Source organism: Loxodonta africana, chromosome 7 (genome assembly GCF_030014295.1).
Source record: "Loxodonta africana isolate mLoxAfr1 chromosome 7, mLoxAfr1.hap2, whole genome shotgun sequence".
Lineage (NCBI taxonomy): Eukaryota > Metazoa > Chordata > Mammalia > Proboscidea > Elephantidae > Loxodonta > Loxodonta africana.
Genome location: NC_087348.1, coordinates 11,066,260 through 11,091,563, shown reverse-complemented (window position 1 = coordinate 11,091,563; position 25,304 = coordinate 11,066,260). Strand labels below are relative to the sequence as shown.

Below are 25,304 nucleotides of genomic sequence, written 5' to 3'. Positions count from 1 at the left end.
TGTGACCTTTCTGACATATTCCTGTCTGGCAGATTGGCTAGCTTGCCCTTCAGAATGTATTGAAGGATATACTGGGAAAATTTTTTTTTCTTTTACCAAAATTAATACAAGCTTCCTTTTGTTACCTGAAAGCATTGTGTTCAACAAGCATTGCGTTCATTTTACATATGAGGTGGATACAATTGATTTTTATGATAACCTTACATTTGTGTACTATTTTATGGTTTAAATTGTGTCCGTATATTAGCTTAATTCACCCAATGTTTGTGCATACATTAAGGCTCTGTGCTACTTGCCGTGGGAGATAAAGGGTAAATAAAACGTAGATCATTTCTCAGGCTGTATTCAGTTGGAGAAAGACTTGATTTATGTTTATCTGAACTCTTAAGTACTGTTTGTGAAATAGTGATACGAACCTCGTTTTACAGATCAGGAGTGAGACTCAGAGGGGTTAAGTGATGTGTCCAAGGTTTCATGTCTATGAAACTTAGAGTGGGGATGGAACTAAGGAATTGAGGGCCCAATGCAGTTCTCTTTCCAGTACACAGTGAAACCTGTGAGAGCCGCAACCTTATGCGACTGCCTCGTTGTTCCAGGTCTTGCAAGTTTTCCGCCTTTATTAGGGCCAGTCTTAACTACTTTTCTATCACTCTGTATAGGTGGAATATATTTGAGTTTCCCATCTGTGACAGGTTTCTACCTCACACTGGTTCCGGCTTTCACAGGTTTTACTGTACACACTGCCTTTCTTTAAACTTTGAAGCAACTTGTGACTCAATTACCCTCTTGAATTCAGTGATTGGTTAACTGACAGACTTCAATTTCTGGCCCCAGATGCCCTTTTGCTCCACTGCTATACTGAAATGTCTATTGTCAAGTTCACCAATGCTTTTCTACACTGTTAAATCCAGTGATCACTCCTCAATGATCATTGTACTTGCCTTAGCAACGACTGAACTGATCACTCCTTCCTCCTGGAAATAATTATTTCTCCTGTCTTCCATCATATCACATTCTGTTGATTTTCCTCCTCTCTTACTGGCTGCTGCTCCTCTTGTCTCCTTTGCCAGTTCTTTTTTTTTTTTTTAATTGAGATATAAGTCATATACTGTAAAATTCACCATTTTAAAGTATACAATTCTGTTCTCACAAGGTTCAACCAATACCACTGTCTAATTCCAGAACGGTTCCATCACCCCAAAGAGAAACCCCATACCTGTTAGCAGTCATTCCCGATTCCTCCCTCTGTCCCCTGGTGACTACTAATCTGCTGTCTGATTCTGTGGATTTGCCAGTTCTGGAGACTTCATATTGCTGGTTCTTTTTTATCTTTCCAATTTCTAAATATTGGAGTTCTCCAAGCCTTGCCTCTTAGAACTTTTCGCTGTCTGTACTCATAGATCTCCTTTATGACATCAAGTCTTGTGGCTGGAAATACCATCTATAAGTAGATGTCTTTGAAATCTTTATCGTCAGTCTCCATAATTAAGAGGTATCTCAAACTTAACTACATCTGAACCTAAACTCCTAATCTTTTCTTTAAATCTGTTCTGTGTCCCCCGGTCTTCTTCAATTCAGTAAATGGCAGCCTGGCCGTCTTTGGCCCAAGTCAAAAAGCTTCAAGTCATGCTTGACTCCTCTTTCCCTCATACATGCATCAGCAAATTCTGTTGATTCTATTTTCAGAATATATCCAGAGTCCAGCCAAGTCTCTGAGCTTCCATTTTACCACCCTTGTCCAGGATACCATCATAACTCTTCAGGATTATTGTAATTGCCTCCTTAATTGATCTCCCTGCTTTCTCCCTTGCCTCTTCTCACAGCAGCTGGTGTGAGCCTGTGAAAAGTTAAATAAGATCGTGTCACCCTTATGGGTAAAATGCTGCAGTGGCTTCCCATGATACTCAGAGTAAATGCCAAAGCCTTAGAGGACTTGTAATGTCCTGTAGTATCAGGTTCCAGCTTCCCTCTTGCTCACTGTGCTGCAGCCACACTGACTTCCTTGCTGTTCTTCAGCCCAGGAATACCCACTCCCTCAGGGTCTCATTTATCATTCGCTCTGCCTAGAATGCTTTTCCCCTGTATACCTACACAGTTCACTCCCGCACCTCATTTAGGTTGTTGCTCAAATACCACTTTCACCTGGCCACCCTATCTAAAATTGTGTAGAGAAAAAAGCACTTGCTTACTAGCTGAAAGATTGGTGGTTCGAACCCACTCATAGGTGCCTTGGAGGCAAGCCTGGCTATCTGTTTCTGAAAGGTCACAGCCTTGAAAAAAAACTGTATGGGGTCACTGTGAGTCAGAATTGACTCGATGGCAACTAACAACAGCATAAGCCTTCCCTGGATGTTCTTAGAGCTATTTTGGGGGTACCAGTATCAGTACCAGTTGCCAGTGAATCAGTTCTCACTCATGATGTCCTCATGTATGCTAGAGTAGAACTGTCCTCCGTAAGGTTTTCAACGTCTAGTTTTTCTAAATAGATCGCCAGGCAGTTAATTGGCTCATTTTAGCAGTTTGTACTGAGATTTTATGAGTTGCCGTTAAGAATTGTAGTTGTGTAGAGAATCCCTCGTGGAGCAGGAGAACAGCGGGATGCAGACCTCAGATTCTCGTAAAAAGACCAGGCTTAATGGTTTGACTGAGACTGGAGGGACCCCAGAGGTGGTGGCCCCTCGGACCCTCTGTTAGCCCAAGACTGGAACCATTTCCGAAACCAAGTCTTCACACCCAGATTGGACTGGAGTATAAGAAAATGATACTGGTGGGGAGTGAGCTTCTTGGCTCAAGTAGACACGAGACTATGTGGGCAGCTCTTGTCTGGAGGTGGGATAAGAAGGCAGAGGGGACAGGAGCTGGTTGAATGGTCACAGGGAATACAGGGTGGAGAGAAGTGTGCTGTCACGTAAGGGAGAGAGCAGCTAGGAGTACATAGCAGGGTGTATAGAAGTTTTTATATGAGAGACTGACTTGAATTATAAACTTACACTTAAAACACAAAAAATAAAAATAAAGAATTGTGGTTGTGAGAAAGAATTTTTTTTTTTTTTTGTAGTCCAGGTATAAAACAAAAAATGTACCTGATTTTATGTTTTAATATTAGAAAAGATGTTAAGGGGGCTGAGCAATTACTAATTTTTGTTATTGGCTTTAGCTAAAATTTAGAACAATTTTTTTTTCCTTGTGTATCAGCAGATAACTTTAGTAATCTAAAGAAACTAACACAAAGGGAAAACCTTTGGAGTTAAATATAGAAGTCGTTCTGTGAAGGAGTCCCTGAAAGTAACTTGCTCCTCTTCTAAAAGTAGAGCCTGTATTCTGCTGGTATTGAAGGACAGTTATCGCCAAAGTGAACATTCATTGAAATGTATGTTTTACCAAGAGATTAGAAAATTCAATTAGGCTTATTTGGTATATTTTTTCTCCTGATGTAAATCAGAATTTGAATCTCACATCCAATCCAAATCTTCCCCTTCTTTCCCCCCGCCAAGAGCACTCCCAGCACAGGTTTACCCAAACTTGAAAACCTGTACTGGGAAAGCAGAAGCAGTGGGCCCTTTTGCTCTATTTTTCCTTCCTGTTTTTCCACTCTACACCAAATCAATGTGCTGCTGGAGAGGAGGGTCGAGAGGGGAGGGGACAGAGTCCTACCTCACTGATGTGGTGGAGTTTTAAAATGTAAACTTGATTAGTAAACTTTTAGGTAAGTAGAATACATATTTCAGACCCAACAGTATTAAGGACAGGTGATCTAACTGGTAGGTAGGGTGCTACAGAAGGCAAGGCACAGGCTTTCTGGAAAGTCTCAGGTTTGAATCTTGATGCTGACACAAGCCTCAGTTTTCTTTTCTGTAAAATGGGGGTACTTATACCTACCTTCCCACTGGGTGTAAGGATTTGATTTAATATGTGTATGAAGTACCTAGTTACTGTCTACCACGACTATTCAGTACTCAGTAAATGGAAGCCCTGTTATTCAAAGAAGTGGTTTTTGTTTTTGTAGTTCTGATAGTTTGTTGCAGCTTGTTAATGAGGACAGAAATACCAGTAAAGACCAAAAAACTACTCACTCCTAAATAGTTTTAATGAAAGACCTGCTAGAGATTCCATCTTAGGTCTCATTTCCCCCCTCTAACGTAGCTCAAACATAGCAATTGTGAGGATGGCACAGGACAGGGCAGTGTCTTGTTCCGTTGTGCAGTGGGGTCGCCATGAGTCAGAATTGACTCAGCGGCACCTAACAACAACATGTAGTTGTGGGGACTGAGTGTATGTTTGGAGTTATAAGAGAAATGTATGTTTATGATAAGAAATTTAGAAAAATAAAAATATAAAGAAAATAAAAACCCACTGAGTACTATGGCCTAGAGATGTGACCGTGGTTAGTTAACATTTTTGTGTATACCCTTTCATTTTGTAATAAATTAACAAAGTTCTTTTTTGAAATAAATAATACACATTCACTATTTTTTTTTAATCAAACACAGACGAGCAAGTTAACGGAAAACTTTAAATTCTCATAGCCCCTCTATCCAGAGACTATTGTTGTCCCTTTTTTTCTGTAGCCATACATTTTTTTTTTTTTTTTTACCAAAATGGGGTCATATTTAAATTACTTTTATAATATTCTTCTTTTCATTCAGCGTACTGTAAGCATTTTTAAAAAATACTTATTTTCTTTTTGGTTAAAATATACACAGCAAAACATATACCCATTTAGCAATTTCTACACGTACAAGTCATCAGCATAGGGTACATTCTTCACGTTGTGTCATCATCCTTGCTGTCTCTACCCGAATTATTTCAGCAGTTTTGAGTTAGATGCTGTGAGCATTTTTTTTTTTATTGTACTTTAGATAAAGGTTTACAGAACAAACCAGCTTCTCATTAAATAGTACACGTATTGTTTTATGACATCAGTGAACAGCCCCGTGACACGTCAACACTGGCCCTTCTCGATGTTAGGCTCCCTGTTATCAGCTTTCCTGTCCCCTCCTGCCTTCTCATCCCTACCCCTGGCTGGTGTGGCCCTTTAGTTTCATTTTCTTTTATGGGCTGAAGGGTGAACCTTAGGAGCAACTTCATTTCTGAGCTAAAAGGGTGTCCAGGAGCCATACTTTTGAGTTTTTCCAGTCTCTGTCAGGCCAGTAAGCCTGGTCTATTTTTGTGAGTTATAATTTTGTTCTGCATTTTTCACTGTGAGCATCTTTTAATGTCAATAAATTCTCACCTGTGATGCAGTTTTAATGAATGTGTAGTATCTCGTTGTGTGGCTATACCAAAATTTTTTTTAACTACTCCATAATTATTAGACTTGGGAAACCCTGGTGGCATAGTGGTTTAAGAGGTTGGCTAGTAATCAAAAAGGCAGCAGTTCAAATCCACCAGGGGATCCTTGGATAACCCTATAGGGCAGTTCTTCTGTGTCCTGTAGAGTTGCTATGAGTTGAAATCGGCTCGATGGCAACGAGTTTGGTTTTCGGTTTAATTGTTAGACTTTAGTTACTTCCTTTAAAGAAAAGCTTTTTTTCCTAAACTCTTGGAAAAAATACTGTAACAAACAATCTTATAACTGCATATTCACACAGATGACAGGTTATTTATTGGAATTAGATTTTCAACAGGTTCATCTTAATTTTTTTGTTATATGTTCTAGCCGCTTCCTGAACTTTGGTCCAGCAAGTGTTGCTTATTTTTTTTTATAATTTTTATTGTGCTTTAAGTGAAAGTTTACAAATCAAGCCAGCCACACAAAAACCCATATACACCTTGCTACACACTCCCAATTACTCTCCCCCCTAATGAGACAGCCGGCTCTCCCTCCACTCTCTCTTTTTGTGTCCATTTCGCCACATTCTAACCCCCTCCACCCTCTCATCTCCCCTCCAGGCAGGAGATGCCAACATAATCTCAAGTGTCCACCTGATCCAAGAAGCTCATTCCTCACCAGCATCCCTCTCCAACCCATTGTCCAGTCCAATCCATGTCTGAAGAGTTGGCTTCGGAAATGGTCCCTGTCCTGGGCCAACAGAAGGTCTGGCGGCCATGACCACTGGGGTCCTTCCAGTCTCAGTCAGACCGTTAAGTCTGGTCTTAGGAGAATTTGGGTTCTGCATCCCACTGCTCTCCTGCTCCCTCAGGGGTTCTCTGTTGTGTTCCCTCTCAGGGCAGTCATCGGTTGTAGCCAGGCACCATCTAGTTCTTCTGGTCTCAGGATGATGTAGCCTCTGGTTCATGTGGCCCTTTCTGTCTCTTGGGCTCGTAATCGCCTTGTGTCCTTGGTGTTCTTCATTCTCCTTTGATCCAGGTGGGTTGAGACCAATTGATGCATCTTAGATGGCTGCTTGCCAGCATTTAAGACACCAGACACCACTCTCCAAAGTGGGATGCAGAATGTTTTCTTAATAGATTTTATCATGCCAGTTGACTTAGATGTCCCCTGAAACCATGGTCCCCAGACCCCTGCACCTGTTACGCTGGCTTTGGAAGCATTCAATTTATTCAGGAAACTGCTTTGCTTTTGGTTTAGTCCAGTTGTGCTGACCTCCCCTGTATTGTATGCTCTTTCCCTTCACCTAAAGTAGTTCTTATCTACTATATGATTAGTGAATACCTCTTTCCCACCCTCCTTCCCTCCCCTGTCTCGTAACCACAAAAGAATGTTTTCTTCTCAGTTTAAACTATTTCTCAAGTTCTTATGATAGTGGTCTTATACAATATTTGTCCTTTTGCAACTGGCTAATTTCACTCAGGATAATGCCTTCCAGGTTCCTCCATGTTATGAAATGTTTCACAAATTTCCTCACTGTTCTTTATTGCTTCATAGTATTCCATTGTGTGAATATACCATAATTTATTCATTCACCTGTTGATGAGCACCTTGGTTGCTTTTATCTTTTTGCTGTTGTAAACAGTGCTGCAGTAAACATGGGTGTGCATATATCTGTTTGTGTAAAGGCTCTTATTTCTCTAGGATATATACCGAGGAGTGGGATTGCTGGATCGTGTGGTAGTTCTATTTCTAGCTTTTTAAGGAAGCGCCAAATCGATTTCCAAAGTGGTTGTACCATTTGACATCCCCACCAGCAGTGTAGAAGTGTTCAGTCTCTTCACAGCCTCTTCAACATTTATTATTTTGTGTCTTTTTGGATAAATGCCAGCCTTCTTGGAGTGAGATGGAATCTCATTGTAGTTTTGATTTGGATTTCTCTAATGGCTAATGATTGTGAACATTTCCTCATATATCTGTTAGCTACCTGAATGTCTTCTTTAGTGAAGTGTCTTCATATCTTTTGCCCATTTTTTCATTGGGTTATTTGTCCTTTTGCAGTTGAGTTTTTGCAGTATCATGTAGATTTTAGAGATCAGGTGCTGATCAGAAATGTCATAGCTAAAAACTTTTTCCCAGTCTGTAGGTAGTCTTTTTCCTCTTTGGGTGAAGTCTTTGGATGAGTATAGGTGTTTGATCTTTAGGAGCTCCCAGTTATCTAGTTTGTCTTCTAAGGTTTTGCTTATTTTTAATGTATCTTCAGACTTTTCCTCTAGTGTGTCCTTCCTTTTTCTCTGTAAATATGCTTAAGTCATTTTCATTCCAAAAATCTTTCCAACAACGCTGTTTCTTCCTCTACCTATCTCCCATATGTCCCATTCTTCTTGTTAGCAGTGTTTTTAAAACTTCTCTCCACTCCTCAGACTTCTGTGTCTAGCCTCCCACCACCAACTATAGAGTCATCAATACCAAGTTGCCTGGTTGCTTAATTTCAATGACCCTTTTCAAAGTCTTTCAGCTTGACCATTCAGTGGCTCTTGACTCTGTTTAACCACTCTCTGAAGCTTTCTCTAGGAGCCCTGGGACTGCAGTGGTTAAGTGCTCGGCTGCGAACCCAAGGGTCAGCTTCTCTGTGGGAGAAAGATGTGATCTGTGATGATCTGCTTCTGTAAAGATTGACACCTTGGAAACCCTGTGGGGCAGTTCTACTCCATCCTATAGGGTCACTATGAGTCAAAATCAATTTGGTGGCAACTGGTTTGGAGCACTGGTGGTGCAGCAGTTAAGAGTTATGGCCGCTAACCAAAAGGTCGGCAGTTTGAATCCACCAGCCACTCCTTGGAAACCCTATGGGGCAGTTCTGCTCCATCCTGTTGGATCCCTATGAGTCAGAACTGACTCGATCGCAACAGGTTCGGCTGTTTTTTGGCATTTGGTTTCTGGTTTAAAGTGTTATCTAAACAATACTGTTCTCTTCTTTATTGACTCCTTTCCGTCTTCTTCACTCATTCTTCTTCCTGCCCTTTAAGTATTGGTATATCTCAAGATTTCATTATACAACCTTTTCTGATTTTCCCTGGGCAAATTCACTCATTGACGTCATTACTCACCCAAATGTTAACTCCCAGATTTTTATCTTCAGTCCCCTACCTCTCTCCTGAGCCCATCCACATTGTTAAACTGTTCAGCAGTTTCCACTTAGGTATGCCTTAGCCCTGTTGCCGTCGAGCTGATTCCAATTATAGTGACCCTATGGGACAGAGTAGAACTGCCCCACAGAGTTTGCAATGAGCAGCTGGTGGGTTCGAACTACCGACCTTTTGGTTAGCAGCCATAGCACTTAACCACTGTGCCACCAGGGCTCCAAATATGCCTTAGACACTTGTTTTCTGTTGAAAGTTAATATAAGAAATTTCTTCTCCTATGTTGTCTGCCTCAATCAATGGTATTGCATTTCATTAGCCATTCAGTAATCTTTGACTTTTACTTCTCCAGTCTCCAACATCTGGTCAAATGATTTCAAGCCCTAACCATTCTGTCTTGTCAAATCCACCCTCTTACTCCTGTCCTCACTGTTTTAGTTCAAGCCCTCATCTCTTGCCAAGATTATACAGTAACCTGCAATCTCTTTTCAGTTCAGTCCATGCCCTACCCTGCTGCCAGAGTTCTTTCTAAAACACTCGTGATATTGTCAGTCCCTTAAACCTGAAAGCCTTCCGTGATCCCTTCTCTTCAGCATGCCTTCTCCTGCTTAGTTCACCTGATGGACATCCTTTAAGATACACTCTTACCGAAACACTCTGTTTACCCTAGTGACTGCCTCTCCTGCATTTCCAGAACACATTATAGTTTTACTGGTTTGTATTTCTTTTCAAGAACTTGTGGGTCCAAACTATGATCTCTGTATCCCTAGTGCTAACACAGAACCTTGGCCGTAGCTACTGAAGAAAATGTTTGACCTAATAAATAGCATTTGAGGATTAAGATCACCATTTTTGGATTCAGCACCCTCCCATACAAATGCAAAGTGTGAGTACAATGTGGTTTTATAAGTTAGAAGACAGTTTCATGCAGTCCCGTTGCTCACTGTTACTGGTTATCAGTGTCCTGTATCAGAATAGATGCTCTCTGTAAAACTTTGCCTGTTGAAATTTTCCATTAGGAGGAGGTGAAAAGGTGAAACAGCTGGCAAATTAATAGGATCTCGTTCCATTATATGAGCCTACTTTAATTTTTGGCATCAGGCTTACCATTTGGTTTTTCAGGTTTGTTAAGATTTGATCTCACAAGTTGGCAGGGACTGAATGTTGAAAGTAAATGCATACAGAAATGAAGCCATCTGGAAAAATTAAAGAAGTAGATAAACATGTATTTTTTTTTTTAAATACTGTGTTTTAGGTAAAAGTTTACAGAGCAAGTTAGTTTACCGTTCAACAAATTGTACAGAAAGTATTCCATTGCTTTGACTGCAATCCTCACATTGTGTCAATACCCTGATTTCCGCCCCAAGTACCCCTTTCCTTTCGTCTGGTTTTCCTACCCTTTTCTGCCTTCTCATTTATGCTTTTGGGCAGATGTTGCACTTTTGGTATTATAGAATTGTTTGTTCTACAGAGCACTTTCTTTTCGGATGTTATTGTTTATTTTATAGGCCTGTTTGTTGCTTGGCTGAAAGGTGGTTCCCAGGAATGGCTGCAGTTCCAAGTCAGAGGGGTGTCAAAGGGCCATAGTCTGGGGGGTTTCTGCAGTCTCGATCAGACCAGTAAGTCTGGTCTGTTTTTATGAATTTGATTTTTTGTTTTACATAAACATGTTTACTTTAAAAAAAGAATTGTTTTTCATTTGTAGGAGTAAATATGCTGCCTTATTTTAAGATAATTAAAAAGCTGTGAATTTTAAAATTCTGGTCTTGAATTACTGAATTACTGTCTGTTATCCATTAAATTCTGCCTTGATATTAATATGCCGTGTATTTTTTACTAAATTTGTTTTTTAAGTTAGTACCTACAGATAAAGCTATAGTCCAATCCTTTAAGACAACCTTCTAGTTTGAAGTATATTTCTGATATTTGTGGAAACATTTTTTAATTGAAAGGAAACAGGGAGTTAGTTAATCTGTAAAGATCAGTAAATTTAGAAACATTTTTTGAGGGTTTTTTTAATACGGCTTTGTAAAATTTTTCTTCCATTTTTATTGAAAGGGTAATTTATACTCACTGTTTTTTCTTAAGGGTTCAGGACTAGTGAAAAGAAAGTCTCCCTCCTACTTCAGGTCTAACAGTCCTTTTTGCTAGAGAAGGTTGCTAGTTAACACATATTTTGAATAAATGAAGGCATACTGTTTGTACTTCTCCACCTTTAACTTCCCAGTCTTCATTCCACATCAACACATACAGCTGTAACTGGTTCTTTTAAATGGCAGCAAGTATTCCATTGTACAGATATAACAATTTAATTCCTATTCTGTTGATAGTCTTTTAGACTAGTTCTAGTATTTTTATTTATGAATATCCTCACACACCTGTCTTTGTACAAGTATGAAATATATCTGTAGAATAAATTCTTGGATGTGTAACTACTGAGTTAAAAGAGTTACGTGCATAGGAGATTGGAGGCATGTGTATTTTAAATACTAATATATATTGGCAATTTTGTTGTTGTTGTTAGGTGTTGTTGAGTTGGTTCTGACTCATAGCGACCCTGTTACAACAGAACGAAACACTGCCCAGTCCCACGCCATCCTCACAGTCATTGTTACGCTTGAGCCCATTGTTGCAGCCACTGTGTCAGTCCATCTTGGATTGAGGGCCTTCCTCTTTTTCCACTGACCCTGTACTTTACCAAGCATGATGTCCTTCTCCAGGGACTGATCCCTCCTGATAACGTGTCCAAAGTATGTAAGATGTAGTCTTACCATCCTTGGCTTCTAAGGAGCGTTTTGGTTTTACTTTTTCCACATTGGCAAATTTAGAGGCATGTAATTTTAGAAGATGGAAGATTTCTCATGTGGTCCTGTTCTTTCTTTTTGTTTTTTATTGTGCTTTAAGTGCAAGTTTACAATCCAAACACATATTGTTATGTGACCTTAGTTGCTCTCCTGACATCACACTCCTCTTCTCTACCCTGTATTTCCCACGTCCATTCAACCAGCTCCTGTCCTCCTCTGCCTTCTCATCTCGCCTCCAGACAGGAGCCACCCGCATAGTCCCATGTGTCTACTTGAGCTAAGAAGCACATTCCTCACCAGTATCACGTTATGTCTTATAGTCCAGTCTAATCTTTGGCTGAAGAGTTGGCTTCCAGAATGGTATTACTTTTGGGCTAACAGAGGGTCTGGGGACCATGACCTCTGGGGTCCCTCCAGTCTCAGTCAGACATTAAGTCTGGTCTTTTTACTAGAATTTGAGGTCTGCATCCCACTTTTTTCTTGCTCCATCGGGGATTCTCTGTTGTATTCCCTGTCAGGGTAGTCATTGGTGGGAGCCAGGCACCATTTCGTTCTTCCAGTTTCAGGCTGATCTAGTCTCTGGTTTATGTGGCCCCTTCTTTCTCTTGGGCTCACATTTTCCTTGTGTCTTTGGTGTTCTTCATTCTCCTTTGCTCCAGGTGGGTTGAGACCAATTGATGCATCTTAGATGGCCGCTTGCTATCTTTTGAGGCCTCAGGCACCACTCACTAAAGTGGGATGCAGAACATTTCCTTAAATACACTTCATTATGCCAGCTGACCTAGATGTCCCCTGAAACTATGGTCCCCAGACCCCTGCCTCTGCTACTCTGTCCCTCAGAGTGTTTGGTTGTATTCAGGAAACTTCGTAGCTTTTGGATTAGTCCAGTTGTACTGACTTCCTCTGTACTGTGTCTTGTCCTTCCCTTCACCTAAAATAATTCTTGTCTCATGTAGTCCTGTTTTTCCGGTGGATTGCAGTTTATTTAGTATTCAGGGTTAACTTGCATATTTGCCAACCACATATTTTTAAATGCTCACACTAGTTGTTAACTCCTCAAAGTGCAGTTTAAAATGATTAAAATCAGCTATTAGTATTCAGATACATATTTTTCCTTCTCACACAGAGTTGCGGGGGGAAGTATCATTGTTCTTGAGGTTATTCTTATTTAAAAATATGAGGGGCTCCTCTTTTCTTCCTTTTGAAGATGAGAATGTCCAAAAAAAATGAATTGATTGACTTTTAGGAATGGTTCTTAAAAATGAAATAAGTTTGTGTGAGAGACTGACCTGATTTGTAAACTTTCACTTAAGGCACAATAAAAATTTAAAAAAGAAAAAAACGTTAAAAAATAAGGTTTTGCTGTCAGGTGAGTGGAAACAGTAATTGGAAATAAAGATTTGGGTTTTTTCTTCCCTTGCTAAGCACAATGAAATGATGCTTGGCCAAAAAAAATTTTTCTTTTTAACTTTTTTTTTAAGTTAAAATTCATGTGTGAGGTTGTCAAATTCTCATGCTGTATATTTTCTTTCAGATTCCTTTGTTTCTTCCTCTCAGCCTGTATCTCTATTTTCGACCTCACAAGGCAAGTCTGTCATTTTTTTGTGTGTGTGCATTAATTATAGAAAAATGTTGAGAAAGAGGCTGTAACTGGGAATATGAGGCACAAGTTTTCTATTGCCCCGCCCCCCAAATCCCTTAAAATAAAACTAATTACAAGCCAAATATTTCAGTTTCCAATGGGTTTTCCTGTAAAGGCTAAGAGAGTAGAATGAAGCTGGGTGGACCCTGGACATAGCACAAGCTTTAGGTGTAGTTTTGAGTGTTTTTTAAAAATTCACCTATAGAATTTGGAGCAGATAGAATTGTACCTCAGAACACCCTACGCCTAGAATGCATTTAACTTATTGATTTGCAATTATATAATTGTTCAGAGAAAGAACGGATTTGGAAAAGCTGTATAAAAGTGTGCTTCCCCTGAATTACTAAAATACTGACCTGGCTAATGAGAGTCCTTTAGGGTGAACTTATCTGAGATTCGTCCCAAGGACTAGGTTAGTTCCAAATTGCCTAGGGACAGTGAACGAGTCTGTTGTTTTGTTTTGTTTTTTCCTTTTTTGGCAAGCAAAACTGATTGTCCTAGAGATTAAGTTGTGGCTTCGTTGTTTTTAAATCTGCCAGCCAGCAGGGAAGGAAATCAGTGTGTGGTAACTATATATTTCTGGGGTGTATTGCCAAGCCTGTGGAGGAGAGAGAGCTGTGTGCTTCCTTGATTTGTGCTAATGATAAAGTGCTGCTGAATTTGTGCTGCTGTACTGGACCCCAAATGCAGGTCGATGGAAAATGCTTATTTAAAAAAAAAAGTAGGTAATTAAAACCGCTAGATAGATCTAAGAAGCCCCATGCAAACAGTTTGTCATCCCAGCTGCCATTCTCTAGATGCAAAGTGTGGGTGGTGGTTTGTTAGAAAACTTTGACCTTAAAAGGATAAAAATATAATGAGATAAAATGCACATAGTAAGATTTTTGCTTGGTTCAGTCTCCTTCTTAGGAAACACGACAGATAATTTGTTGTTTTTAATCCAGACTGATGATGGATCCCCCAGCTTGTTTATATTATCCTTCAGTGTGTGAATTTTGGATTTCCTGCAGGTCAAATCATAACCTTTGAAATTATCTTGTTCACATTAAAAGATAAATTCTTTGTGAATGTGAGAAAATAATTCTAACTTGTAAAGGGGTTCTTTTTTTGACATCTGGAATTTGACTAGATTTCTATTTTTAAGGTTTTTTTTCTCATGAGAAATTTAATAATTTTAAGCAAGTAGGTATTACATGTATTCAACTGCAGAAGATAAACTGGTAAAAAAATTTCATAGTGTAGCCAAAACAAATAATTATACTTTCTCTATTTAAATATTTTAGATCTTTTAAAATATACTCTTTATAGATAAAACTTCAACTTAGTTTTTTCATAAAGGGAATATATTCTAAATAGTGTAGCAATACAGCTCAAATAGAACATACCTAATGAAATGTGGAGAAGATAGTTGTATGGCTTTAAAAAATTATTTTAATCCTTGTTAGGAAAAATCGTTCAATACACTCAAGTAGGATGAAGATAAATAGGATTTTCCTAATTAAAAAACAAACCATGCTTAAGTAGGCTTCAGTTTCACGGAGAGCATTACAGTTTGTAAAAGAGCATACATTTGTCATTTTACCTTTTTGCTTACAAAAGTTATTTTGACTGATGCAGATTCAGGATAGTGTTAATGTTAAAAGGGCATTGTGAAGAAGCAGTTGAAAATACCATATCCCTGAAGATGTTGCAACCTAGCCTCTATTAGTAGCATTTTCCCCTGAAGCAAAAAAAAAAAAAAAAACTGTATATGATGGCAAGTAGACCAGTTGGTGCTCTACTTTGGTAGCAGGTCTAAAAGTCAGTTTAAGGGAACAACTTGACAGACAATTAAGTGGATTCTAGGACACTGGTAGCTTCTAGTCTGCCTTAATAAAAATAAGAGAAGGAGAAGTTCTTAGAATATTAATGGGATAATCATTTCATTCTTAAATGAGTTGTGCTCCTGAGTAGGTCCCTTGCCCATTGATTGCTTTTTCCATGGAGCAGAATTAAATTTCAGCCTATCCTTGAGAGTTTCAAAATGGTAATAAATTTAATGAAGCTTTTCTGTACTGTAAGGTATGTAAAGATATTGACATAGATACAGATGTAGCACGTGGCTAATTTTATTGAGCTTTTACTATGCTCAGTGCTTTATGTGAAATGATCTCATTTAATCTTCACAGCCAGTTCTGTGTGTGGAGAGAGAGGTGCTAGCTCTTTTAACAGTTGAGGGGAAACTTAGGTTTAAAATGAAGTATCTTGCTCAAGGTCACACAGGCAGTGTATGACAGACCTAGGACTCCAAAGTCCGTGCTCACAAGCACTGTACATACAGTAAAAATGATAAAGCGAAGTACTTATGTTTTAGAATTTTATATTTTAGGATTTTAAGACATTTTAGAGATGCTTCATAGGGTCGCCATGAGTCAGAATCGACTCAGTGGCCACGGGTTGGGTTTGATATTTTGAGGTTGATATTAAAATCTTGAGAGCAGGAAACCATTTCAGCCATAGCCCTGCTATTGGTGATGTAGTTTACTATTACCTGGGGGTGTGCATCAGGACACGAAATCAGACTGAAATTTGGGTTCTACTTTTGAAACTTTTGAAAGGAATGGAGGCTAGAATATAAGGATTTTTTCTAGAAAACTGGAAGAAGAAAAGTAGGTGAAAATAAGATTGAAAAGAGGACACACCGTCTGTGCAGAACTGGAAGCATGCTGATGAACGTTCACGTTCAATTTGACTTGTGCAGTAGGCAGCAGCAATAGGAAGTCACAACACTGAACTTTGGGGCAAGCGTTGAGGGAAAAATTGCCAGTTACAGTCTTTTTTTCAACAAAAGCAAAACATTTTTCTTTGTTCAAAAGAGACTTTTGTTTAGGAATCTAGCTTGGCTGCGAAGTGTCTGCTGGCTAACTTCCTATTTTGATGCTGTGGCTGAAAGTTGCTGATACTGTTGTGCACGGTAATTTGTCTTTCCTTCTTGATTTGTGAACATGAGAAAATTCAAGTGTAGGAAAACCTATGCCTGAATATTTCAAGCCTCCCTTGTATGAATATGTGGAGTATGTGTGTGAAAAATAACTTAGTGGCTACTGCAGATTGGCACTGTCTTCGTCTCTGTGTGTAGAATTTCCATGTAACCGGTGTCCTTTTAATTAAAAGCAGTAGATTTTCTCAGTAAGGTAGTGGAAGTAACCACGTGGTAGTTATACTTTTTATGCCATTTACTCTTTTTAGGAGGAACTTTTTGATACCAGATATAACATTCATTATTGCTTACTTGCTTCTAGGTCAGATAATGTTTTCAGTAATTCATTAACATTTGAATAAATAAATTCTAAATCGTTTTTCTAAGAGACAGGTTAGGGTGTAAGAAACAAAGTAAAGCCGTTTTGAAGGACAGAGTAAACAGTGCATGAAGGTTTCTTATAATTCAAACATATTTGGTTGGTATGTACACTGCATTCACTTGGAAGTTGTTTTTTCATGTTGTCATTTTAGCCCCCCATCCTGCTCTATAGGATAAAATACTCTAGCCATTTTGTTGTCGTTAGTTGCCATCGAGTCTTTTGTGACCCCATGTGTGCAGAGTGGAACTGCTCTATATATAGGGTTTTCTTGGCTGTGACCTTTCGGAAGCAGATTGACAGGCCTTTCTTCCAAGGCACCTCTGGGTGGGTTCAGATTGCCAACTTTTCAGCCAGTACTCAAGCACTTAACCGTTTGCACCACGAGGGACCCACTCTAGCCATTAGAAGAAGAATTCTTCTCAATTCCCATACCGGATTCTGTGATCAGTGGAGCTTTTGCCTTATTCCAGTCAACATTTAGAGTTGCTTTTAAATTAGTATATAGAAGTAGTTCAAGCAGGCACAAGAGGACCACCACTGCCTGCGCCCTACTCCCTCTAAATTGTGCTTCCGGACAAGACCATTCATGATGAGGAGTGGCGGCATAGAGTATCAGGCTCATCCTGTGTGGGATTGTTGGCCGTGAGCCTGAGTTGACTCAAAGGTGAACTGGTTTTAAGAGTGCTGAAATACAGCTCTCATTTTTCTACCCTTGTAAAACATGAAGTGCAGTAAAGCTGTGTTTCTCAAACAAGGCTCATTACTTGGGAAACTTGTATTACAGATTCCTGAGCTCCATCCTCCTTAGGAAACCCTGAGTCAGTCAGTCAGAGATGAAGCCCATGACATACTAGCAGTAGTTCTAAAGGTGAAAGGGACTGTAAACGATTGTGCCACGGGCTAATTTTTTTGTTAGGTTGCTAAATTGTTCTGCAAGTTATCCATTGAACTGAAACATGCTTTGACCTTGATTATGGCAAAGATCACTGGCTGAAACACTTTGTTTCTGCAGAGCTCTTATCTTTCAGCATTGGCTTAGAACTTTTCATACGCTGGGCTGTCTTAACCATTTTGTCCGTATAGACTCTTGCACAGTTCTTGAGATATAGTAGGAATTCGGTTTGTACTAACTGATGAAGAAGTTGTATCACCCAAAATTTTGAAACAGATAAAAGTTCTTTATACCTTCCTTTTTTTAGGTAGGAGGGAAGGTGTCTAAAGCCCTGAATGAGGATTTTCTGTACTGTATACTGGACAAAGGTGATTGTGAGTTGGCAACGTACATTTCTTCTCTCCCTCAATAAAAAGGCATATGATTTAGAGTCTCCGTTTGTATCAGGAGAGATTTTTTTTTTATATATGTAATTTTTATTGTGCTTTAAGTGAAAGTTTACAAGTCAGTCTCTCACACAAAAACCCATATACACCTTGCTACACACTCCCAATTACTCTCCCCCTAATGAGACAGCCCACTCTCTCCCTCCACTCTCTCTTTTTGTGTCCATTTCGCCATGTTCTAACCCCCTCCACCCTCTCATCTCCCCTCCAGGCAGGAGATGCCAACATAATCTCAAGTGTCCACCTGATCCAAGAAGCTCACTCCTTACCAGCATTCCTCTCCAACCCATTGTCCAGTCCAATCCATGTCTGAAGAGTTGGCTTCGGAAATGGTCCCTGTCCTGGGCCAACAGAAGGTCTGGCGGCCATGACCACCGGGGTCCTTCCAGTCTCAGTCAGACCGTTAAGTCTGGTCTTAGGAGAATTTGGGTTCTGCATCCCACTGCTCTCCTGCTCCCTCAGGGGTTCTCTGTTGTGTTCCCTCTCAGGGCAGTCATCGGTTGTAGCCAGGCACCATCTAGTTCTTCTGGTCTCAGGATGATGTAGCCTCTGGTTCATGTGGCCCTTTCTGTCTCTTGGGCTCGTAATTGCCTTGTATCCTTGGTGTTCTTCATTCTCCTTTGATCCAGGTGGGTTGAGACCAATTGATGCATCTTAGATGGCTGCTTGCTAGCATTTAAGACCCCATATGCCACTCTTCAAAGTGGGGTGCAGAATGTTTTCTTAATAGATTTTATCATGCCAGTTGACTTAGATGTCCCTTGAAACCATGGTCCCCAGGCCCCTGCCCCTGCTACGCTGGCCTTGGAAGTATTCAATTTATTCAGGAAACTGCTTTGCTTTTGGTTTAGTCCAATTGTGCTAACCTCCTCTGTAAAGTGTGCTATCTTTCCTGTGCTGTCTTTCCCTCCACCTAACGTAGTTCTTATCTACTATCTAATTAGTGAATGCCCCTCTCCCACCCTCCCTTCCTCCCCCCTCTCATAACCACAAAAGAACGTTTCTTCCCAGGAGAGATTTTTTGAGAATGTGGTGTTTGGGGACATGTATTGACCATTTACTAAGTGCCAGAAACTGTGTTAAGCACTTTACATGTGTTAACTCTTTTAATCTTCACAACAGTCCTAAAGTTAGCTACTTTAAAAGTACCCCATTTTTTAGCTGAGACGAATCTACTTTTCCAAGTCTACAAAATTAGTAAGTGTGATAAAAAGACTTTCCATCTTTTAATAGGAGGTTTTGGTTGGGATTGGTCTAGAAATTTAGAACAGGACTGCCATCTTAATGTCGTAGTCTTATTTCAGATCATATACCTAAATGGAGACTGCTAAATACTTAGAGTTTAAGAAGATATGGATAAGCATGGAGCTTAGTACTTGCTAAGTTTGGGAACATGCTTACAATTATTGTGGGGTTATGACATTTTAATTCACCTCTTACTATATATTGGTTGTCCTTTTAACAAGTCTGTTACATGTGGTGGCACAGTGGTTGAGTGCTCAGCTGGTAACCAAGAGGTTAGCACTTCAAACCCACCAACTGCTCCGTGGGAGAAAGATGTGGCAGTCTGCTTCTGAAAAGATTACAATCTTGGAAACCCTATGGGTTTGTACTCTGCCAGGTTCTCCTGTGTCCATCAGGGTTGCCATGAGTCAGAATCGACTTGACGGCAACGGGTTTAGGTTTTTGGTATTAGGTGTATAACCCTTGTTTGATAGTAATTAGAGTAACACCATATTTTTAAGTGATTGGAACACTCGAAAATGAATATACGCGTTAAATCCCATTATCACAAATAACTAATTTGGAAGATGTTCTTAATGAGATTTTTGATAGAGATTTGTTTTGGGTGATGTTGAGAGTCTCTTGGCGTATATTGTAAAGGGATAGCTTTTCTGAAAAAGGACGGACAGACATTTCCTGAGATGTAAAATAATCCAGAGTTATTCCACCAACCATTTTTACAGTGTACAGTATTTTAAAAACTGACAACCCTCAATTTCCCTGGAGCTCTCTGCCATTTTGCCAGATTAATTGGAAGAGTGTTTATGGGAGCTGTGCAAAAAAGCTTATTAGACTCTGGACTTTGTTATGCTTGATATTTTCATGCACTTATAAACTCTGTCCAGTTTTTTCCATTGTCTTGGCACAGGTTAGCTCTTTCCAAGTTTTTTAGTGTTTGAGCTAGCCAAAGAAATTTCTTTTCATTTGCTGAAATTCTAAATAAGAAAATGAAAGTATTAATGAGGATGCTAACTTACTTTGCTACTTTTGGAATAGCTTGACTGACAATCCTGAGAGCTAGCACTGCCTCTCTCAATCCTGAGAGCTAACACCTGCATGTCCCAATCCTGAGAGCTAGCACTGCATCTCACAGTCCTGAGAGCTAGCACTGCATCTCACAGTCCTGAGACCTGGCACTGCGTCTCACAATCCTGAGAGCTGGCACTGCGTCCCACAGTCCTGAGAGCTGGCACTGCCTCTCACAATCCTGAGAGCTAGCACTGCATCTCACAGTCCTGAGAGCTGGCACTGCATCTCACAGTCCTGAGAGCTGGCACTGCATCTCACAGTCCTGAGAGCTGGCACTGCGTCTCACATCCTGAAAGCTGGCACTGCCTCTCACAATCGTGAGAGCTGGCACTGCATCTCACAGTCCTGAGAGCTGACACTGCGTCTCACATCCTGAGAGCTGGCACTGCCTCTCACAATCGTGAGAGCTGGCACTGCATCTCACAATCGTGAGAGCTGGCAGTGCATCTCACAGTCCTGAGAGCTGGCACTGCGTCTCACAATCGTGAGAGCTGGCACTGCATCTCACGGTCCTGAGAGCTGGCACTGCGTCTCACATCCTGAAAGCTGGCACTGCCTCTCACAATCGTGAGAGCTGGCACTGCATCTCACAGTCCTGCGAGCTGGCAGTGCGTCTCACATCCTGAGAGCTGGCACTGCATCTCACAGTCCTGAGAGCTGGCAGTGCGTCTCACATCCTGAGAGCTGGCACTGCATCTCACAGTCCTGAGAGCTAGCACTGCATCTCACAGTCCTGAGAGCTAGCACTGCATCCCACAATCATGGAGGAGCCAAAAAAAATGCTGTTTGCTGTCTGAACTTGGCCCCCAGAAAACACTGTCCATCCTAAATGTTAAGCTACAGATTATTATTGGGGAACATGATTAAAGTTATTTTGGTATATATGGCATGTATGACATATTGAAGAATCCAGTAAAATGTTTGAAGTCTCTCGGGCAATCATGGTATTTAGTACAGGACTTGATAGTGTGAGAATAGACCTTCTAACCTAATCTTCTAGTTTTACCTCAGATTATCATACATCTAACTGGACACTTTGGGAATATTAAAAGTTCATAGAAGGTAGGAAGGAAGCAAGGCTTGGTAAACTGACAAGCTTGTATCTTGGTAAAGTATAGAAGGTTTTATCTCCTTTTCTTTCAGTAGTGTGTCCATTCTTTGATTAGGATTCTTTAGGTTTTCAATTTAGGTGTCTTTCTTATTTCATCATCATCATCACTTACTTACTGATTTTCATTTATCCTCTTTCTTTCCCTCTATTGTAAACTCCATAAAGGCAAGGTTTTTTTTCTGTTTTGTTCATTGCTTTAAACTCAATTTCTCAAACAGTCTCTGGCACATGGTAGGCACTCAGAAATATTTGTTGGATTATTACTAATTTGTTGACTTTTGTCTCCTAAATTTACAAAGACTCTCCCTAGTACCCAGATACAATTACACTATTCTAAAGGTCAGATCCTATTACATCAAATTTCAGTGATGTGTTGAAATAAACCAAAAAAAAAAAAAAAAAAAAACCCAGTGCCACTGAGTCGATTCTGACTCATAGCGACCCTATAGGACAGAATAGAACTGCCCCATAGAGTTTCCAAGGAGCACCTGGCGGATTCAAACTGCTGACCCTTTTGTAGCAGCTGTAGCATTTAACCACTAAGCCACCAGGGTTTCCGTGTTGAAATAAAACCCAAAAAACCAAACCCACTGCCGTCAAGTTGATTATCGACTCATAACGACCTATAGGACGGAGTAGAACTGTCCTGTAGAGTCCCCAAGGAGCGCCTGGTGAATTTGAACTGCCGACCTTTTGGTTAGCAGCCATAGCTCTTAACCATTATGCCACCAGGGTTTCCCTGTGTTGAAATACGGGAACTTTATCAGGTACTTAGAAACATTTTTGTGATAATGGAATTTTATTTATTGCAGTAAGATACTTAATTCTCATTTCTTTTTGTCTTTATTGAATAAGTTTGAATAAAGTCATAATTTTGCTTTTGTCTGGTATAACTATTATTCAGCTTCCCACAAGAAAAATAGAAGCTGAATAAGGGCGATCTCAAAGGAATTTCTCTTTCACATCTTTCTTCCCAATTACCCATTCATGCTCAGGGCACTGCAGCCCTGAATCTTCAGTCTTCTTAGGACTCGCCTGACCAAGCAGAGTCTTGGATTCATCCATTTGGAACTATTTGTTTAAGACTTACTTTGTTCCAGACTCCAGAGATGCAACGTGCGAGAAAGACAGTGCCTACCCTTAGGATGGTTGTTTTGGTCTTTTTCCCTAGTCAAAACTTGAAAGTTTAGAAAGTTGAGAAAAAAATCTGGTAAATGAATTGATGCTGTGGTATTAATAATTGATAAGGCTGAATTAATGTATTATTTTAGAAGATATATTTTTTTAAAGGATTTCTGACATTAACTCTGTCTTAACCAAAAAAACCAGTTTGGGGAGTTCAATTAGTGTTAAAACAGAAGGTTGGTACAAGAAATTTTGGAGCAGGCCAACCTTTTCGGCACCCTTTGTACCATTGAAGATGTGTACGTGGTACAGGTCATCCCTGTTGGTAGAACAGAAGCCTTCTAGTCTCATTTTCAGGCTCAGCTAGGGTCCTCTACCTTCTGGAGATTAAAAAGAACTCTGGCCACTTGTTTTTTGTTTTTGTTTTGTTTTTTTCTCCTCAGATTATGTCAGGCTGTAGCAGTGGATTTATAGAGGCAGTCAGTGTGTTCTGGGTTGTTGAACTTCGAGTTGAAGGGGTAGTGGTGCTTCATAATATCAAGTTGTTTTGTATGAATCATGTTGCTTCTGCAAAAACAACTTCCTCACATCTCCTAATGTCATTACCCTTCTTTATGCTTTACCTTTACAGTGAAAATGAATACTGGGTGGAAACTATTTGTCATGAAAAATTTTTGTCATTTGCAGTTTGTAGCATGATATGGCTTTTCTGTTTCACTTTGGCAATTTTATGCATGTCTTGTAGGGTAACTGTTAATCATCGCTTTGGTACATATTTATGTGTGTGTATATACATCCTGTGTTTATATATAATTAAAAAAATAAAAAGCATGCTGCTTGGCCTGACTAGCTAATACGTAATTGTACCTGGTAAACATTTTTTTTCTTTTGAATTCTGACCTTAGAGGCACTGAGCTCTCTTTGCTCTGATGAGTCACCTTCAGAAATTATGACCTCCTCCCTTATTTCATCTTCTGAAATATGTAACACTGACCTTACAGCACTACAAGGAGAAAAAACCAAAGTGTTAGGCAGCCAGCCTATTTTAGCCAAAGAAGGAAAAGACTGCTTGACTCTTCTAGATGTGAAAAACATGGAAAAGCCTCAGGGGACAAGTAAAGACACAGCTGACTCTCCAGTTTCTGTTGAACCAGGAGTTCGCTGTAGCCGTCCTTCCATTCCAGCCAGTCTCCCGGGGCATCCAGCTTTTCTCTCAAAGGAGGTTGGTCAAATGGAAATAAAGAAAGATGAAGCGTCTAAGAACCGAAATGAGGTACCAAGTAGGGATGATAAAACTGCCTCGGATGCTGATGACAGGTTCACTTTGCTAACAGCCCAGAAACCACCCACTGAACAGTCTAAGGCAGAAGGCATTCGTACATGTTCCTTATCCCCATCCACAGTTTCAGGCAGTGATGTTACTGAAAAAGATTCCCCCGAATCACCATTTGAAGTAATTATTGACAAAGCAACATTTGACAAAGAGTTTAAGGATTTATATAAGGAAAGCACAAATGATGTTGGCAGCTGGACAACGAGCACTGACGGAGAATCATCTGCAGACGTTACCGAAACTAATGACAAGCTGTTTCCACTGAGAAGTAAAGAGGTAGGGCGCTACCCAGCCTCTGCTTTGCTCACTAGGCAGTTTTCACACACAACGGCAGCGCTGGAAGAGGTGTCTAGATGCGTGAGTGATATGCATAACTTTACTAATGAAATACTGACTTGGGATTTGGTTCCCCAAGTAAAACAACAATGTGGTAAATCTGATCACATCACAAAAACAGCAGGACTTGACATGGGTGAATATAATTCAGAAATCCCAATCGTAAATCTTAAAACTAACGCTCACCAGAAAATTCCTGTCTGTTCTGTTAATGGGAACAGTCTCGTCACTAAATCAACAGGTGATCGGGCAGGAGCATCTCTCCCACAAGAAAAAGCCATATCAGACTGTCTTGATTCCACAAAGGAAGTCAGCATCAAAGGCACGCAAGGCAATGTGCAGAAACAAGATGACACTCTTTCAGAGTTACCTGGATCTCTGTTTGAGAAATCTGTGTCTTTGGGTTCTGAAGTGACCACGGGGCAAATGGCTTTGCCTGATGGCCGCCTGAAAGACGAAATGAACTGGCAGAGCTCTGTGTTGGGAGAAACGACAGAGGCTGATAGCTCCGGCGAGTCTGATGACACAGTAGTAGAGGACATCACAGCAGATAAGTCATTTGAAAGTAAAAAAGTTCAGGCTCAAAAGCCTGTTTCTATTCCACGTGCTGTTGTAAAAACAGATGAAAGAGAAATCAGAGAGATTTCCAGTCGTAGTAAAGAAAAGGAAACATCTAAAAACTTCGAAGAGTCCATCAGTGACTTAGAGCCACGACAAGTTCGGCCTGATATTCTTGAGAGGAGTCCAGTTGGTAGGGCAACTCATTCACAAGTACCTGATACGAATGCCATATCAGAAGCTCTGACGCAGTCCGGTAGTGTGAGTGAAGTTGCTCCTGAAAACCCTGTTACAACGAAGGATAATGAGACAGAATTCTTCTCACTAACTGTGACAACTTCTGCCTCTTTGGCGTCATCGTACGGGAAAAATGTTGTTAAAGATACGGGCGATTCCTCCCCAGAGGACCTGATAGCAGCCTTTACAGAAACCAGAGAGAAAGAAATAGTGGTTAAAGATGAAGGAAGTGCCTTTGAAGCAATATCAGAGAAGACGACAGACTTCAGAGCAGCTCTTCCTGTAGAAGTCTTGCATGAAAGCAAGTCAGGGAGTTCTGAAGTTAAAGGCCTAAGAAGCAAATATACTGAGCAAAGCAAAGAAACAAGTGGAAGTGAGCTTCAGGATTTTTTCCCGATGAAAAGTACTCCAGTACACTCTCTTGACTTAGAACAGGAACAGCTCACAATTAAAGCCCTTAAAGAATTAGGTGAAAGGCAAGTCAAGGAGTCAGCTTCTGCACGGGATAAAGTGGAATCTCCTTCTGAAGAAATACTCAAGCAAACTTTCACATTTGTTCCAGAATCTTCTTGGCCACAGAGATCATATGACATCCTAGAACATACAAATGTCAAGACTGAATCTGATCTTGGGTATTCCAAATGTTCTACCATTATCAAAGAAACTGCTAGGGTAGATACTGTTTCCAGCCTTAGCAAGACTGAACTGGTAAACAAGCCTGTCCTAGCAAGACTTCTGACAGACTTCTCAG

At 40.2% G+C, this 25,304-nt stretch overlaps 1 protein-coding gene across 2 annotated transcripts in view; it reads left to right on the top strand.

Moving 5' to 3' along the window:
- RTN3 (reticulon 3) overlaps positions 1–25,304 on the top strand; it is a 68,419-nt gene that overhangs the window by 5,523 nt on the left and 37,592 nt on the right. The window contains exon 1 of one of the 2 annotated variants that reach the window (XM_064287889.1): positions 1–25,304. This exon is cut by the window's left edge and continues 5,001 nt beyond it. The exons of the other annotated variant lie outside the window; for it this stretch is intronic. Within the exon in view, the coding sequence (XP_064143959.1) occupies positions 23,039–25,304 (2,266 nt within the window). The 5' untranslated portion in view covers positions 1–23,038. 2 annotated transcript variants of the gene reach the window in all.